The following is a 19,387-nucleotide window of genomic DNA, read 5'->3' as shown; positions in this document are numbered from 1 at the left end:
CAGATTTCTATTAAAATATAACTGAATATAATTAACTTGTAAATAATTACAATTGATTAAATTTATATATTTTTTTCAAGGCATACTTATTTTATTTTATTTTTTTAGAATAAATAGTACAATATAAGTCGGCCTGTAAGCTTATAGGTCAGACCTTGTGAAAGTAGCCCTACAACTTTTTTATTAAACAAGCTTTTTCAAGATCCAAATACCTATTTTATGAAATATATTAGGTCAAATCTGACCTGATATAAGCCGAGCCATAGATTCCTGTAGGTCGGCCCAATCCAATTTCATCCCTGCCTCTGGATGGTCATACTTTTCGTGGTTCATACTAGACGCTGGATCTGTTAGGGTGCATGTGTTAGGTTTTTGATATATATTACAATAAGCGGGCCTCGCATGAGAAAGTTGAAAGACAAATATATTAAGTTTAAACATGATCTTTCCTAAGAAGCATGCCATTTTATGCTATGCAGAGTTCAAAAAAAAAAAAAAAAGTTCAAAACAACGACCGGTCTTTCAAGAGTATTTAAAATTCTTTTTCTGGAATACCACAAATTGGTTATTATCTGCCTGTTGCTAATTCTCGTAAGTGGTCTAACGCCACTTCTTATGCGGCAAGAAAAAATAAACCAAGTAATTATCACGCGGTTAAAGCTTTCTTGAACCAGTAAATAATTTTTAATTACTCCATTTTAATAGTTTAAATTAAAAAAGTCCCTGATTAAAGATGAGACAAAGTCACAAAATAGGACCCTCTTGAAAGAGCGTCACATATTGCCAAATTTGGTAAAACATTTTTGCCTCTTTATCTTAAATATAGATCTAGAGCATAATATCCATGAATCATAAATTGCCTATCAATACGTAAATTTTTTAATAATATTATTTCCTTAATTTAATAACTAGAGTTAATACTACCAAGGTTTTATTATTTATCTCACTATCTATATGTTTTATTTCTCTCACTTATGAAGCACCGACACTTTAAAAATCCTAACCTGTCGTGTCCGACACTCTCGGACACTCCCCGACACTTCAACATACGTTATATAAATTCAAGAAAAGGTTCAAAAGTTGCATTGCGTTAAATTTTTAGTTCCAACTATTAGATTCGTTGGATTACGATAATCATTTTATTGAGTTTAATATAAATATTTGAGATGTCTTATGTTTTTTTGCAAAATTTATGAATATTATAAGTTTAGATTATTTTTTTTGTTAAATTATTAAATATTAAATATAATACACACTACATAAATTAAAAATATTATTTAACATGTGTCCTAACGTGACGAAATCTAACATTTTTTAAAATTAACGTGTCGGAGTGTCGTATAGTGTTTCGTGTCTCCGGTGTCGATATCAGTGCTATATAGTCTCTCACTACACTCAAATATCCGCCAGCTTCTCTGCAACTATATAATTGCTTACAAACTTTGATAAAGGAGGGGTCGGGGAGACACATATTTTTTGTGCATGTTGTATGAGTGAGATATACTTAATTTTTGTCTCTTCATCTATTCATTTGGTGATTGTTTCGGAAAAGTAAATGCAATGGGATCGTCATGGGTGGAGGATGATTTCGCCATATCAACCAACAATCGCCGGAGCTCCTTCTCTGCCAGTTTTGAAGAGATGTTGACGGCATCGCCGGACGTGTTCAATGTCACTGGTCGGAACTCACACGAGTATGACGAAAGGGAACTCAAATTGGCCGCCATAGACCGCTTGCCAACTTTTGATCGCATGAGAAAAGAAGTGCTTGATGATGGAAAGATTGTCCATGAACAAAGGCTTGGGTTCCGCGACAACAAGGTGCTAATGGAGAGCATATTAAAGGTTGTTGAAGAAGACAATGAGAAATTCCTACACAGACTCAGAGACAGAGTGGATAGGTGTTTAATATTAATGTTTCTCTCTTTTTCTTTTATTGTTATTTCTATTTTTTTTTTCTGACACAATTTGCATTTGTTACAACACGCAGGGTGGGGATTGAAGTTCCGAAAATTGAAGTCCGTTATGAGAATTTATCAGTGGAGGGAGATGTGTATGTTGGGAGCAGAGCCCTTCCTAACCTGCTTAATGCTACTCTCAACATTCTCGAGGTTTGTTTCTACTCTAAAATCTAAATTATTAATGGTGATTCAAGAACCTTATTTTCTGACATAAAACAAGAATGCTTTGTAGGTTGCTGATCCGGTGAGTGTGGTTTTTAAAAATTTTGAGAGTAGTAATGCTGTTTCGATTTCAGATATAGTTGTTCTGATTCATTTGTTATGCACAGCAGAATATGCTGGGATTGTTTCACCTTGCACCTTCCAAGAAGAAAGAAATTCAGATTCTTAGAGATGTTAGTGGAATCGTCAAACCATCAAGGTACGTAGCTTATCGAACTGCTAGCGAATATCAACACGAAAAACTAAAAAATAAAAATGTGAGCGAGCTGTTCTTGACCGATGGCTTGACTGGTTAGCCAGGAAGGCCAAAACACTTAGCACCCGGTACTTGAACTCTATATCCGTGTTAACAAGACTAGCATTGAGATGTTGGAGAGAGAGAGAGAATAACTATGAAACTTTGCCTATTTATTTCCCCACATAATACAAATGTCGAGTAATACTCGTTACTAAATGTAAAGGGAGCACTAAAAATACTGTGTATTTATACACAATCCCATATCATTGTGGGGCCCACAAACGTGAAAACTATTACTACATCATATTTTGGAATAAATTTTTGGTACTAATAGTGTACTTAAGTGGGTAAACACTTTTCAAATTTTTTTTTTCTGCCATTGTATTTTTTTCTAAAATTGAAAAAATGTTATAATAGTGGCACCAAATATTTTTTTTCCATATTTTGAATCAATTTCATTGTGAAAGTCAAATCAAACTTTAACCTAAATGAATTAAGGGAAAAGATATTGTAACAACCAAGTTGTGTTATTACTATGTTACTACTAATCAATCTCACCGTTAGATCGATTATGTTGATCCAACGGTTATATTTATTTCCATCTCTGTATGGTCATGATTTCCTAAATTTAAAGTGAAAGCATTAAATATGAAAAATCATAACCATACAAAGGTGAAAATAAATATAAAGTATTAAATTTAGAAAATCATGACCATACAAAGATAGAAATAAATATAACCGTTGGATCAACATAATCGATCTAACGTTGAGATTGATTAGTAATAACATGGTAGTAACACAACTTGGTTGTTACAATATCCTTCCCCATAAATTAAAAATATAAAAAATATTTTAAGTCCAATTTCACAAGTTAAATTATAAACTTAATTTAACCTATTAAACTTTCAAAAACTAAAATATTGCATTCTATAAAACATAAGTTATAGTTATTTTATTTATTTTAATTTTTTATATTTAAATTAATGAAAAATAAAAATAATACAACGTTAAAATTATATCACATCTCAAAATATTATTTATTACAAAATAATAAGGCTTGGTGTTTGTCATCTTAAATGACATAAGTTATGTCATTTTAAGAGAGATAGACACAGAAAATGAAAATCATAGGAAAGAGAAAGTGAGTGCTTTTTTAATTTAAATTTTAAATAAAAAAATTATTCTGTATCTATTTCTCTCTTAAAATAAGATAACTTTATGTCATTTAAAATGACAAACACTCTTCCCAAAATAATAAGATATTTTGTTATTAAACAATTATTTATTAAAAAAATAATTATTTACGTAATAAATCAAGCCAAGCCAAAGAACCGTAATCTCCTGACAAGCGACGTGACAGTACACATTTACATCGCTAATTTTGGGGTTCACATCACACTTCCCTTAATCTTCCTCACTCTATAAATATTTGGATCGCACCCCGAGGGATAAAGTTGTTTTTCATGGCTTCGCTTGCAGAAATTCTGCCAAACTCTCTCGAGCTCACTTGCTATAAATGTGCCTTCTTCACCTGCCCTCGATTATCAGATCACTCGAGACCAGATTATCCATACTATCGGCTTTTTTTGTCAATTTATACTGAGATACTTCACCTCGATTAGAAAATATCCAGCAATTCTCCTTTTCTGATAAGTTCACGAGCCCTAATTTCTGGGGCACAATAATGCTTGACTTTTAAACGCCCCAGTTATTTCCGGAAGTGCAATTTCTGCCAGCTTACAATTTTAATATCAAAGACAAAATTACCTTTCTCACGTTGAATCATGAAAAATCATTTTATCAATTTTATAAACATTTGACTCTACGTGAGAGCCAACTTTATTTTCTTTTTCAGGACCCATTCTAGTAGTACGTTATTCTTTTAATAAAAAAATTATGACATTTGAAATAATATTTGTTTTTATGATATGAAAATTTCAGGATGACTTTACTTTTGGGTCCTCCGGGGGCTGGAAAAACAACGTTGATGTTGGCACTTGCAGGGAAACTTGACCGGGATTTAAGGGTATGTTTCCCCTTTTTTCAATTAATTTTCTTTATTGTAAAAAAAAACCCGATTTTGTTTTCTTCTAACTAAATCACGGCCACATAGTTTTACCGGTTTGAGTTGACTGGTTTTACCATGCTCACTGGTTATCTAGTGTTCCAGTGAGTTTACTTGTTATCGTGTTAATGTGTTATTTTATTTGATAACAAAAAATGAGCTTAATGATATGAGCAGGATTCTGGGAAAATTACATACTGTGGTCATGAGCTAACTGAATTTGTTCCTCAAAAAACATGTGCCTATATTAGTCAACATGACCTTCACTTTGGACAAATGACAGTGAGAGAGATATTAGATTTTTCAGTACGCTGTCTTGGTGTTGGCACGAGGTATGAAATGTTAGTTGAACTTTTAAGAAAGGAGAGAGAAGCTGGAATTAAGCCAGACCCTGAGATTGATGCTTACATGAAAGCTACAGCAATGTCGGGCCAAAAAACTAGTTTGGTTACCGATTATGTTCTCAAGGTTTATGTCTCTGTTTGTCTCGCCTTTATCTTATTAGTATTCCCTCTTTATCTTATTAGTATTACCTCTATGCTTCCATCTTTCCAATGTTTCCTATAAACTGACTTTTATCATATTCTGCCAGGTACTTGGATTGGACTTTTGTGCGGATATCATGGTTGGTGATGACATGAGAAGGGGTATCTCCGGTGGGCAGGAGAAGCGTGTTACGACAGGTTAATTTCTTCTCTATTTGAGACTTAAGCAACGAACTTAAGTCATTAAATAATTATCTCCAAACGTCTGATAATTGACCCGTGAAGTGGTATTCTTTGAAAGGAATGATCCTCTATCTCTCGTTTAACATAAGCTTATTAAATGAAAAATTTCGGTCATTTGTTGATCAATTATTAGTGTTGAAGAATAGATTTATTAATTGTATTTTAAATGTTTGTTGTAATCTGTTGCTATCTAATAGAGATAAGGAACATAGGATTTGATTAGTAAAATTACTGTTAGGTTGTTAGTGCTGTTTGTATCTTCTGTTAGTTGTTTATATTTTTGTTTCTTAAAATTAGGAGTAGTTATTTTATTCCACTGTATATAATTCCCTCAAGGCTGAGGATGATTAATTGAAAATGAATGAGAATTCACCAGTATCCACCGTATTCCTAATTTTTGACATGGTATCAAAGAGCCTACACTGATCCTGGGCAAAACACTCCTCTCCATTTTTTTTTTCAAAATCTCATTTTTCTATTACCCAACCCACCCACATATTTATCCCTCTCATACTAATTAAATCCGAAAACCCGACCCGTCACCGCTCCACCCACATATTTCTTTTTCTTTTTTCCCTTCCAAATTCCCTTTACGACATTTTTCTTCCCAATTCCCTTTACGAACCCTAAATCCCTCTGAAACACATCACCCCCTCTGCGCCGTCATGGAAAACTCATCCCCACTATCTGAAACCGAACCTCCGACGCACACCACCCCTCCACCACCGCAAAACATTGTCATCCACCAAGACCACTCTCCTCTTCCCCTGACTGTCATCCTTAACGAAACCAATTATCCCCTTTGGTCCCAACTCATGGATATGAGGATTGGTGCTCGCAACAAAATTTGTTTCCTCACCGGTGATACTCCCAAACCGAACCCTGATGACCCCTCCCTCGCATCTTGGATCACCGACAATAAACGAGTCAAAAGTTGGCTTATAGACTCCATGAATCCCAGCCTTATGCAGCGCTTCCTCCGGTTGGAGACCGCTTCTGAAATCTGGGAGGCTGCATCCAAAACCTTCTATGTGGCTCAGATGAGTCATGCCTCTTTGATTTGAACCAGAAATCCTTCACCACAAGGCAACACGGACGACCCCTTGCCATATACTACTCCGAATTGCTGGCTATCTTCCAAGAAATCGACCACCGCACCTCTGCCTCTGAAACTGTTGCTCATCTAGTTCACCAACACTCAACCCTCTCTCGCCTCCGCGTCCATATTTTTCTTGCTGGTCTTGACCCTGACTTTGATCAGGTACGTAGTGAAATACTCCGTAAAGATCCCAAGCTCGACCTCGAAAGCTCCTATGCGTATGTGAGAAAAGATTCCCAGCAACGACAAACCATGAACACCCCCAAACCCTCACCTGATACCTCTGCCCTTCTCACTCATCAACCCCGTTTTAATCCCTCTCTTAACCCCAAGCCTCGTCGTGACCATGGAAACCCCAAACCTCCCTCCTTCACTTGCTCCCACTGTGGCGAAACAGGCCATTCGAAGCAGCGTTGCTACGAATTGATTGGATACCTGGATTGGTGGGATTTCACCAAACGTCCACGGAAGAAGGTTCTTCCCAAAGCCACTGTCACTATTGTCGATGCAGTACCAGCACCTCCCAAGGCCAACGTCGTCCAGAGCAGCATCCTAGGTAAGCCTCTTGCCTTCTCTACACATTGTATGAATACTATTTGGATAATTGATACTGGTGCTTCTGACCATATGGTTAGGGAAGCTTCTTTACTCTGTAATTTCCAGTCCTCCTCTAAGCCGTTTATCTCTACAGCTAATGGAGGAACATCTCCCATTACCGGACAGGGATCTATTTCGTTGACCCCTAAAATAACCCTCTCCTTTGTATTATGTGTCCCATCCCTGACGTCTAATCTCCTTTTTGTTTCTCGTCTCACATCTGATATGGCATGCTCTGTTATGTTCTTTCCCTCTTATTGCCTGTTTCAGGACATCCCCCAACAGAGGACGCTTGGCTTTGGAATTAAGGTTGGTGATCTCTATTATTTGGACCTCCGCTGCAATTCTCCTACTCCGGACTCTCGGTTCTGCACTTCCCTTCAAGAATCGAAGACTACCTCCCAAATTTGGTTATGGCACCGTAGATTAGGTCATGTGTCATTTGGTTATCTTAATAAATTGTTTCCAAATTTATTTTCTTCTGTCCCTGTATCCCACTTTAAATGTAGCACCTGTGAATTGGCCAAAAGCCACAAAATTACTTATCTTCCAAGTTTGAATAAAAGTGCTATTCCATTTGAAATTGTACATTCTGATATTTGGGGTCCCGCAAAAATTCCAACTCTTTCAAAAAATTTGTATTATATTAGTTTTATTGAGGAATGCACCCGAATGACATGGATTACCTTGTTACCAAACAAAAATGGTGCCTTTCCTGCTTTCACAGCCTTCTGCAATATGATTAAGACTCAATTCCAATCCTCTGTTAGAACCCTACAATCTGACAATAGAACTGAATATATGAACTCTAACTTCACTGAATATCTTACTTCCCATGGCATTAAACACCCGTCTTCCTGCCCTTACACACCCCAACAAAATGGCCTTGCCGAACGTAAAAACCGACACCTTCTTGAAGTTGTTCGGGCATCCTTATTCGAAATGAATGTACCCAGATATTATTGGGGAGAGGCAGTCGTATCTGCTGCCTATTTGATTAACAGAACTCCTTCTCGTGCACTAAACTTTCTGACCCCATTACAGAAACTCGAATTATTTTTTTCAATTCCCCGCTACACCAACCTTGAACCTCGTGTGTTTGGCTGTGTTACTTATGTTCATATACCTAAAACCCTTAGGAATAAATTGGACCCATGTGCTAAGAAATGTGTTTTTGTTGGTTACTCACCTGTTCAAAAAGGGTATAGATGTTATGATCCTTCTCTTAGAAAAATACATGTTACTCTTGATGTTTCCTTTAGGGAATCCGAACCATTCTATTCAGGGGGAGATTTGTCTCCTTCTCCTCAGGGGGAGATTGATTGTGGAGGAGAAGTGTCTGTCCAAATCCAGAGAAACTTACAAAATAGTCAGCCCTCTACCTTCGGACTCAATGACACAGAACAAGAGAACTCAATTCCTCAAGACTCATCAACCTTAATACCCACAGCTGAGCAACCCTCTCTGGATGTCCAAACCACTGCGCAACCGATGGAAACTGAGGTAATTTCTGACCCAAACACTTGTACATTTCATCCTTCCAGTCCCATACAGCCTGCTCCTAGTTTAAGGAGGTCAGAAAGAACTACAAAAGGTATTCCAAAAAAATTATATGAACCTGATCCACATACCACAGTCAAATATCCAATTGGAAATTATGTGTCAACAAGGAAGCTATCCAAATCATATGCATTAGCTACTAACCAATTATCCAGTATATGTATTCCTACAAGTGTGCAGGATGCAATGGCTGACCCCGAATGGAAGAAGGCTATGGAGATTGAAATGGAAGCCCTTGGAAAAAATTCTACTTGGGATATAGTCCAACTACCTACTGAAAAAAGGAGTATAGGATGCAAATGGGTTTTTACCTTGAAGCTCAAGTCAGATGGCAGCTTGGATAGATATAAAGCAAGGTTGGTAGCAAAGGGGTACACTCAAAAGTTTGGGATTGACTACCAAGAAACTTTTGCTCCCGTAGCCAAATTAAATACCATCAGAATTCTTATATCCATAGCAGCTCATAAAGATTGGCCCTTAAAACAATTTGACGTGAAGAATGCCTTCCTTAACGGAGACTTGGAAGAAGAAGTCTACATGGATATTCCTCCAGGCATGAGTTGCGGTCCCTTAAAAGAAACCTTGGTATGCAAATTGAAAAAAGCTCTGTATGGACTGAAGCAGTCCCCAAGAGCCTAGTTTGGGAGGTTCTCACTTGCTATGAAGAAATTTGGATACAAACAAAGCAACTCTGATCACACCATGTTTATCAAACGGCAGAACAACAAGGTATCAATCTTAATTGTGTATGTTGATGACATTGTGTTGACTGGTGATGATATAGAAGAGATGCAAGCCTTGGAAGGACAGCTAGCAAGAGAATTCGAAATGAAAAACTTGGGACAGTTGAAGTATTTTTTAGGCATTGAAGTAGCCAAATCTGATCAAGGTATATGCTTATCTCAAAGAAAATATACTCTTGACTTATTGAATGAAACTGGTATGTTAGCTTGATAAACCAGTAGACACTCCAATAGAAATGGATCACACTCTTGCTATTTATCCTGACCAGAATCCAACTGACATTTGTAAGTATCAAAGACTGGTTGGAAAGCTTATATATCTTTCACATACTAGACCTGACATTTCCTATGCAGTTAGTGTAGTGAGTAGGTTCATGCACTCTCCAAGTAATGCACACATGGATGCTGTTTATAGGATTCTAAGATACCTGAAAGGGACTCCTGGAAAAGGGATGCTGTTTGCTAAAAACCGAGAAATATCTATTGAGGGGTATACTGATTCTGACTGGGCAGGAGATAAAACCACAAGACAATCAACATCCGGATATTTTACTTTTGTGGGAGGAAACTTGGTGACTTGGAGGAGTAAGAAACAAAAAGTTGTAGCAAGGTCAAGTGCTGAAGCAGAATTCAGAGGAATGGCTCATGGGATATGTGAACTATTATGGATAAGAAATGTTCTTGAATATATTGGAATCAATCATGATGGACCAATGAAACTTTTTTGTGACAACAAAGCTGCCATTGAAATAGCTCACAATCCTGTACAACATGATAGAACCAAGCATGTGGAGGTAGATAGACACTTCATCAAGGAGAAATTAGAGCAACAAATAATACAACTTCCATTTGTCAAATCTGAAGAACAGGTGGCTGATGTCCTGACTAAAGCTGTATCAAGCAAAGCTTTCGAAAAAATAATTAACAAGTTGGGCATGATAGATATTCATGCACCAACTTGAGGGGGAGTGTTGAAGAATAGATTTGTTAATTGTATTTTAAATGTTTGTTGTAATCTGTTGCTATCTAATAGAGATAAGGAACATAGGATTTGGTTAGTAAAATTACTGTTAGGTTGTTAGTGCTGTTTGTATCTTCTGTTAGTTGTTTATATTTTTGTTTCTTAAAATTAGGAGTAGTTATTTTATTCCACTATATATAATTCCCTCAAGGCTGAGGATGATTAATTGAAAATGAATGAGAATTCACCATTATCCATCGTATTCCTAATTTTTGACAATTAGCATTTAAAATGACTGTATTACCAAGATTTTCTCCAGTGACACATTGTGCTAAGGAATAATGATATAAAAAATAATAAAAAGTATCTTCATCTAACATGGTTTCTTTACAATGCCTAGAATCATTCCAATTTCCAACTAATATAATGGCATGTCTATAAGAATTTGGTTTTCATTATGAGTTTCTGATTTTGTTGTAACTCACGGTGTAGGAGAGATGTTGGTTGGACCGGCAAAGGTACTCTTCATAGATGAAATATCAACAGGATTGGACAGTTCCACCACTTTTCAAATATGCAAGTTCATGAGGCAAATGGTTCATATTATTGATGTAACCACTCTGATTTCTCTTCTACAGCCAACACCAGAGACCTTTGAACTCTTTGATGACATTATCCTAATTTCAGAAGGTCAAATTGTATACCAAGGTCCATGTGAGAACGTGCTAGAGTTCTTTGAAAACATGGGTTTCAAATGTCCTGAAAGAAAAGGAGTTGCTGATTTTCTACAAGAAGTAACGTCTAAGAATGACCAGCAACAATATTGGTTTAGAAAAGATAAACCATACAGATATGTTTCTGTCCCTGAATTTGTACAATCCTTTCATTTGTTTCACATAGGGGAGCAACTTAGGACTGATCTTGGGGTTCCTTATGATAAGAGAAAAACCCACCCAGCTGCCTTAGTGAAAAACAAATATGGAATATCAAACTGGGAACTATTAAAGGCATGCTTTTCAAGAGAATGGTTGCTTATGAAGCGTGACTCTTTTGTTTATATATTCAAGACATCACAGATAACAATCATGTCTATTATTACCTTCACTGTGTTTCTTAGAACAGAAATGCCAGTGGGCACTGTTCAAGATGGGCAAAAATTCTTTGAAGCACTATTCTTTACTCTAGTAATGGTGATGATTAATGGGTTGACAGAACTACCCTTGATAGTAACGAGGCTTCCTGTCTTCTACAAACAAAGGGATTTTATGTTCTACCCAGCATGGGCGTTTGGGTTACCTATATGGGTTCTCAGGATCCCTCTATCCTTTATTGAATCAGGGATATGGATTGTCCTTACATACTATACAATTGGATATGCTCCTGCAGCTAACAGGTAATATGAGTGTACTTTTTTCAAAGATAGAGCCCTTGATTTTCTTGCTGTGCTTTGCATTGGAAAGCATCTCCAATCAATTTTCCAGAAGTTTATTTTTTCTTTCTATCTTTTTTATTTTTTGGTTTGGTAGTTTTTATATACATTGGAATGATAAGAATTTCTTAATTCACATTTGTCCCTCTATTTCATCAGATTTTTCCGACAATTCTTGGCGTTATTTGCCATTCATCACATGGCTCTCTCTCTATTTCGGTTCATTGCTGCAATTAGTAGAACACTAGTTGTTGCTAATACTCTGGGTAACTTGACCTTGAACTTGATATTTCTGCTAGGAGGTTTTATTATTGCCAAAGGTAAGTCATTGATCACTTCTTAAATTTGGATTGATCATATCATTTAAGGAAGCTTGAATAAGATTAAATATGTTAGTTTTTCTTACTCTTATTTTACAATCCTATTCTGTAGTTCAAACAAATACTTATTGAAGCTTATTTTCTTTTGTGATTGTAGAGGACATTGAACCATGGATGATATGGGGCTATTATCTATCTCCCGTTATGTATGGTCAGAATGCTATAGCGATGAACGAATTCTTAGATAAAAGATGGAGTAAAGTAAGATATCTATTTTCTTATTCTTGTTTCTCACTGCCTGTCTTACCTACTTGTGAAAAGAAAAGACAAATTTGTATCTGGTGTTAACTACATCTATTCTATAAACTATAAGCATTGTTAAATATCTTTTTTTTATCTTTTGCAGCCAAATACAGACCCCAGAATTGATGCACCTACAGTTGGAAAAGTACTTCTCAAAAGAGGCTTTTATACAGAAGATTATTGGTTTTGGATCTGCATTGGAGCCTTGCTTGGGTTTTCTCTTATCTTCAACCTTCTATTCATTATTGCATTGACTTATCTGAATCGTAAGTGATATCCTTTGGATTTTAAAAAATTAATTTAATGAACTTTTCACCTTTGGTATACCCTTATAATGACAAACCAAAATTTCAGCTGTCGGTGATTCAAAAGCAGTCATTGCGGATGAAGGTGATGAGAACACTAAAAATTCAACCTCTAGAAAGCATGTCCTTGAAGGTTTTTATATCTATCTATTTTTCCTTTACTACTTGGTGATTCCAAGTGTATCTCATTGTTATATTGAGAAATTATGGTTATTACTAATAAGTAGCATTAATTTTGGCTGAGAAACTTGTTTTTGAGTAATTTAGTTGAATTAGTTGTATTGAATAGATTTGAGTGTTTCAATAGAGGTTCTTTTCTTCATTTTGCTGCAAAATGTTTAGAAAATTTTAGCTGCACATAGTTCTCATGCATTTCAATGACACTATTTCCTTTAACGCTGCTAATCCTTTCTAATAAAAAGCAGGTACAGAAATGGCAGGAAAAAAATCTTCTGAAATTGCTAGTTCATCGAACCAAGACCACAAAAGAGGAATGGCTCTACCGTTTCAACCTCTTTCACTTGCATTCAATCATATTAGTTACTATGTAGATATGCCTACCGTAAGTCACTCGATTCTAAAATTGCATTCTTTTGTGTTTTCCTTACCTTGACGTGTTTATGATTATTAAAAATTTCCTTCTTGCGTATATCCCTATCTTCTCTGAATGCTTCTTTGAATGCACTAGGGGCTAAGCTTTCTTGAATGCGTAATACTATATAATATAAATTTTATTGTTCTTCTCTTTGATCATGTAAATATATTCATATAAATTCACTGTCTTTATATGTTTATCCAAATCGTTGGAGTTTTAACTGAAAAGTTAAACTTTAGTAATCTAGTGAAATTTTTTGGACATGTTATTGTTCTTCATAGTAAAGCTTTTGATTTTTTTATGACTTCTATCACATCAGGAAATGAGAAGTCAAGGAATCAATAACGATAGACTTCAACTGCTACGAGATGTAAGTGGTGCTTTCAGACCAGGCATATTGACAGCACTTGTGGGTGTTAGTGGTGCTGGAAAGACAACTCTCATGGATGTATTAGCTGGAAGAAAAATCGGTGGATACATTGAAGGAAGTATCAGTATATCTGGTTATCCAAAGAACCAAGAAACATTTGCTCGTGTTAGCGGTTACTGCGAACAGAATGACATTCATTCTCCACATGTTACTGTCTACGAATCAATCTTATTTTCAGCGTGGCTTCGTCTTCCTTCAGATCTAAAGTCACAAACACGAAAGGTTTATTGGAACAAGCTTTGTCATGGTCATTAACAACTAAATTTTTAATTCAACTCTTTCTCCATAGAATTTTGATTTTGTTCTATTTATATTGATGATGCAGATGTTTGTTGAAGAAGTTATGGAATTGGTTGAGCTTAAACTAATTAGAGATGCTCTTGTGGGGCTTCCAGGCGTGGATGGTCTATCAACAGAACAAAGGAAAAGGCTTACTATTGCTGTAGAGCTGGTTGCCAACCCTTCAATCATCTTCATGGATGAACCTACATCTGGCCTTGATGCTAGAGCTGCTGCTATTGTTATGAGAACAGTGAGAAATGCAGTTAACATGGGGAGAACATTTGTGTGCACAATTCATCAACCGAGCATAGACATTTTTGAAGCTTTTGATGAGGCAAATCTTGGCCCTGTAGCTGTAGACTTTTTGTGTTATTTCATTAATTAATTATTCCAAAACTTCAACTTCGATTTCTTTGTTACTGTAGCTATTGTTGATGAAAACAGGAGGACAAGTTATCTACGCCGGACCTCTTGGTCGCTGCTCACATAAGCTTGTAGAATATTTTAAAGTGAGTGTTTTGGTTTTTCGGTGTCTATCGGGTTTGAAGTCTTTAGACCATAGCTCCATACTTGAGCACCATGGTCTGCTTATATTTCAGAAAGAAAAGTTTCATATAGATCTAATGTACATATACTTAATTCAGGCTATCCCTGGGGTTCCAAAAATCAAGGATGGTTATAATCCCGCCACATGGATGCTTGATATCAGCTCAACTTCAATTGAAGCTCAACTCGATGTCAATTTTGCAGAGATTTATGCTAATTCTAACCTTTACCAGTAAGATTTTTCATTTATTATTTCTTTGCATGGTTGTAAGTTATATGCAATAAGAATTCTAGCATTATAACCTGATTTTCTCTCTGCTTTCTTCAGGAGGAATCAAGAACTTATCAAGGAGCTCAGTACTCCTGCACCACATTCAAAGGACTTGTACTTCCCAACCAAATATTCCCAATCATTTTTTGTTCAGTGCAAAGCTAATTTCTGGAAACAACATTGGTCTTATTGGAGAAATCCTCAGTATAATGCCGTCCGATTTCTCGTGACAATAGTCATTGGAGTAATGTTTGGTATAATATTCTGGCAAAAAGCCAAAAAGACGTAAGTCATTGACATTTTGAGTATTCATTCAGCTTGTCTATATATTGAAGGCTTTGCGTACCACGCTTATCTCGTGTTTGGTATTCTACTAATTCATAGCCTTTCACATTCAAATTTGCATTTCAAGTGAATTTTAACTTGGGATGTTTATTTAAAAAAATTTGTTGCCAGCCATAAACAACAAGATTTAATGAATCTTTTGGGAGGCATACAAACTGCTGTGATGTTTCTTGGAGCCATGAACGCTGCAACGGTGCAATCAGTTGTTGCCATTGAAAGAACTGTCTTCTATCGTGAGAGAGCAGCAGGGATGTATTCTGCATTGCCCTATGCATTTGGCCAGGTACAAAAGAAAAGGAAGAGTGATCTTAAATGGATTCCTTACAATGGATTCAACCAAAAAACTAATAAATTCAATTTTGTTTTACGTATTGAAATAAGTTTATGCTGCTTTTGAAATGACAAATCTTTGTTAGACAAGTTCCATGGATAAAGACTTTGTCCCAATGGAAAAGAAAGAAAATATATTCGAACTAAGGTATTTCATTGATTATGCAGGTGGCTGTAGAGGCAATTTATAATGCAACTCAAACAGCCATTTACACTCTAATCCTTTACTCCATGATTGGGTTTGATTGGAAGGCATCGAACTTCTTTTGGTTCTACTATTATATTCTGATGAGTTTTTTCTACTTCACATTGTATGGGATGATGCTTGTTGCACTAACACCGGGTCACCATGTTTCTGCCATTTGTATGGGCTTCTTCTTAAATTTCTGGAATTTGTTTTCTGGGTTTATTATTCCTAGGACGGTGAGTGATCTGCCATATTGATATGTAATTTATAATTTAATTCTTGAAAAGAGACACTTTCTTATGCATATCAAAACTTAAAATTCTCTTAAATGTTACAGCAAATCCCTATATGGTGGAGATGGTACTATTGGGCTTCTCCTGTTGCTTGGACATTGTATGGCCTTATTACCTCACAACTGGGTGACAGAATTGCAGAAGTGGAGATACCAGGAGCTGGAAGCATGGGATTGAAGGAATTCCTTAAACAAAATTTTGGTTATGACTATGACTTCCTTCCAGCGGTTGCTGCTGCTCATGTCGGCTGGGTTCTCCTCTTCTTGTTCGTGTTTGCCTATGGCATCAAATTCCTAAACTTCCAAAGAAGATAGCCTGAGATCAAACCATATCAGTTTTAGGTAGGATCACAATTTTCAACACGATCCAAAAAATTCATATCGTGTCAAGTATCAATCTGCGAACCCGAAATTGACTCGTATTATTCTTCTTACAATTTTTTTGTGTCATGTTCACCTGCAATAGAAGTAACACACTTTGAGGTTGTGGGTGATTTATGTTGTGTCGTGTCAACCCGTGAAATTAAAGGGTCGTGTTTGTGTTGAAGATATTAATTTATTTTTAAATTCGTATGATGTTCGTGTTGAATATATTCGTGTTGAATTTGTGTTTTATCATATCGTGTCGTGTCGTGTCAACCCGAATTTTCACCCCTAGTTCGAGGATTACTTGTACAATTTTGTTTTTCTCTTTCATTTTGTCATTGCTATAGGAGTTTCTATTTGTTTTGAATGTAACGCCTCCTGAATCCATTATTAGAGAATACTTTTAGTACTATTATCGCACTAAGTTTAGTGCGACGATAGTTTATTTATACTAGGATACGTTGTGGATCTTGGGTGTCTAGAAATTTGCCCAGGATTTGCTTATATAGTTATATGTAATAAAATAAATAAACTACTGATGAATTAAATTTCAGTGCACTGGTAGCACCAACGATTTTTCCCCATTTGATTATCCCAAAATATTTCTTAGTATCTGCAAGATTAGTTGGGTGGAAAGAAAATTGTGAACAAGCGAGCATAAAGTTATTGTTATTTTTGCTTAACTTGTTAATATGTATAATTTAAAATTAAATAATAAGTTTCAAAAAAAGATATAATTTTTGTAATAAAAACTTGTAAACTTTGTATTAGATGTGTGTATGTTTATAAAATAAATAAATATATTTATAAAAAAAAATATGTAATATAACATTTTGAATGTGAACAATTTGTTTTTCAAAATAATTGTATATCCTTATATTAGAAAATAATAAAAATCATTAAAAAAACTTTCACCTAATATCTTAAGATTTTGGGTTAGAATAATTCTTTAAATGATATCAGAGCTTTAGTGGCCATAAGGTCACGAGTTCGATCCTCATTGCCTCTACTTGTGGAATTAAATAAGTATAAGGTAAAATTAAAAAAAATTGGTCCTATGCAATATTTATGTTTCAAGATCAAAGAGCTGTTATGTGAGGGAGTGTGTTGAAGAATAATATAAATCATTAAAATTGCTTTCACCTTCCGATTATGCCTATTCTTAATCCTAAATAGAATGGAACATATTCAATTTGACCTATGAACGAATACGCAAACATACGTTTCATGCTTGTTTGGGTAATAGCAATGAGTCAGAGCTGACATGTGCCTAACATGAATACCACCTGAAGCAACAGTCAGGGAGCACCACCCCATAGCATGTTGCCGCCAGAGGTTTGCAATGATTTTTCAATCTTTTATAACGCTTTAAAATTGTTTACATCTTCATCCATGCGAGAGAATATTAGGCAGAAGTCCCACCCTAAAATAATATGTGACTAGGTTAAGATAATGTGGAAGAATTGACTAAAGTACAAGCGAGGATGGATCCCAATGATGGGCCTTGTGGTATTCGTTCCTGGTCAACACCATCATCACATTAAACAATAATTATTCCTTCTTATCACCACTCAACAAAGACCACAATCATAATTTTTTTTAAGTAAACAAAGAGGGCTATGCCCATAGAGAAAACAAAAACAACAAATCAAAGAGGTCAGAATCATTGGTTATTGTTCACCAAATTCAGTTTAAACATCAAGAGTGATTGACGAGTTTTAAAAAATTCAATCGCATGCGTGTAATATTTATGGCAGGATACGTTACTCTAATTTATTAGAAGAAAGTATTAAGTATAGTAAGTATCTTGTGCTTGAATATTTTTAAATTTAAGTTAAATTTAAAAATAAATTAAAAATTATTTAAGAAAAATAAGATAATTGATTGAGTTAAAATTTAAATATATATATATATATATATATATATATATTTTTAAATACTTAAATTATAATGGACATATATATATATATAATAAATCCAGAATAATTTAAATTTAAAATTTTAAAATGTTAGAATGACATCATCTAAAAAAGATAAAATATTAAGATACTTTTAAAAAAAGTGTATTCTAATTTAATAAATATTAAACCCTTTAATAATAAGTGTGGACTCTTGGATAAAAACCACTAACCTTGCAATCAAATTAACATTTAACGTATATAAAGTCATATTTTAAGATGGAAATACTTTTTTCAAAGTTGTTGGACGTCCAGCTAAGAATCATAACTATATAAAGGTGAGTGAAAGTATTAAATACGGAAAATAAATGAGAATCAACGATCAGAATTACTATCTAGACGTCCAGCAATTTGAAAAATGTTTTTAACTTTTAAGATATATGCAGCTTCCTAACATAACCCATATAATTTTACACAAGTAAAATGCTTATTTAAATGCCTAAGATAGGAAGTTCAATTCCAATCCAAAAATTTCTTTTATTAAACTAGGTAACAGTCGTATTCGAAGCATGTCAAACATACTAACGTCAAATGTAATAACTTATATTTGTGTATAATTTTTCTTGCAATACGTAATATCGAAAATCCAAAGCACAGAAAACCATCTATCTAGCACTCAAAGCGCAACAAAACCCACTAGTCTACTACATGGGAGATATCCATGGCTTCTTAATTTCAATGAGCTCCAAATCGTCTGACCTATTATCCATATTGAGTTATCCATGACATAGTTTTCAATTTCTGTTAGCGGTACATTTTGATGATATTGAAAGATATATAAAAGTCACAATATCAGTGGAAGAAGAAAGGGAACAAAAGTTAAGAGCAAGAGTATCTCCTAATCTGACTTCGTTTTGTTACCTTAAAAAAAGAGAAAATGGCTCAAAGTACCTGCCATCTGGGTGCCTGCCAGGGTCTAATAGGTTTTTGATATGTGCTCATAAAAATTGAAGTCCAAATATAACAAGTTTAAGCATGATCTTTGCAAACAAGCATGCCACAATTTTCGCGTGCTCGCGGTGTATTTCTTCCACTCCTCCTAATTAAATGTGTCTCCCTTATGAAGTGAATTGGAAGGATAAGGAAAGAGTTAATTATAGTCGGTCGCACATTTTTTTTCCCCTTTCTACTTATTATATACAACCATCAAGCTCCACGCCTCAAACCCCCTATTGTACACATATTCTCAAAGTCTTCGGAGAATCAACACTGGTTTTACCTGTCACTAGTATTGAGGTATTGCTATTAAGGGAT

The 19,387-nt window shown here is 35.1% G+C and overlaps 1 protein-coding gene across 6 annotated transcripts; it reads left to right on the top strand.

The window, feature by feature from the left end:
- Positions 1–1,560: 1,560 nt before the first annotated feature.
- LOC133286818 (ABC transporter G family member 39-like) lies at positions 1,561–16,124 on the top strand. Of its 6 annotated transcripts, none has more exons than XM_061484286.1 (20): positions 1,561–1,901; positions 1,991–2,111; positions 2,294–2,382; positions 4,363–4,447; positions 4,664–4,954; positions 5,079–5,169; positions 10,667–11,567; positions 11,763–11,923; positions 12,081–12,184; positions 12,330–12,492; positions 12,581–12,664; positions 12,954–13,093; positions 13,446–13,778; positions 13,882–14,172; positions 14,264–14,347; positions 14,483–14,616; positions 14,713–14,940; positions 15,112–15,283; positions 15,499–15,753; positions 15,855–16,124. In XM_061484286.1, exons 1-20 carry the CDS (start codon positions 1,561–1,563, stop codon positions 16,122–16,124), a joined length of 4,338 nt encoding a protein of 1,445 aa, XP_061340270.1. The 6 variants fall into 6 exon arrangements, with proteins under 6 accessions (XP_061340270.1, XP_061340275.1, XP_061340274.1 ...); XM_061484291.1 differs by having other exon boundaries at positions 1,600–1,901; positions 12,081–12,179; positions 12,364–12,492; positions 12,581–12,616; positions 12,957–13,093; XM_061484290.1 differs by having other exon boundaries at positions 1,600–1,901; positions 12,581–12,616; positions 12,957–13,093.
- The last annotated feature ends 3,263 nt before the right edge of the window (positions 16,125–19,387 follow it).

Source organism: Gastrolobium bilobum, unplaced genomic scaffold (assembly GCF_033153095.1).
Source record: "Gastrolobium bilobum isolate Gb01-03AN ecotype WA unplaced genomic scaffold, APGP_CSIRO_Gbil_v1 utg8265, whole genome shotgun sequence".
NCBI lineage: Eukaryota > Viridiplantae > Streptophyta > Magnoliopsida > Fabales > Fabaceae > Gastrolobium > Gastrolobium bilobum.
Note: the sequence above shows the minus strand (reverse complement) of the source record. Positions and strands in the feature narration are given on the sequence as shown.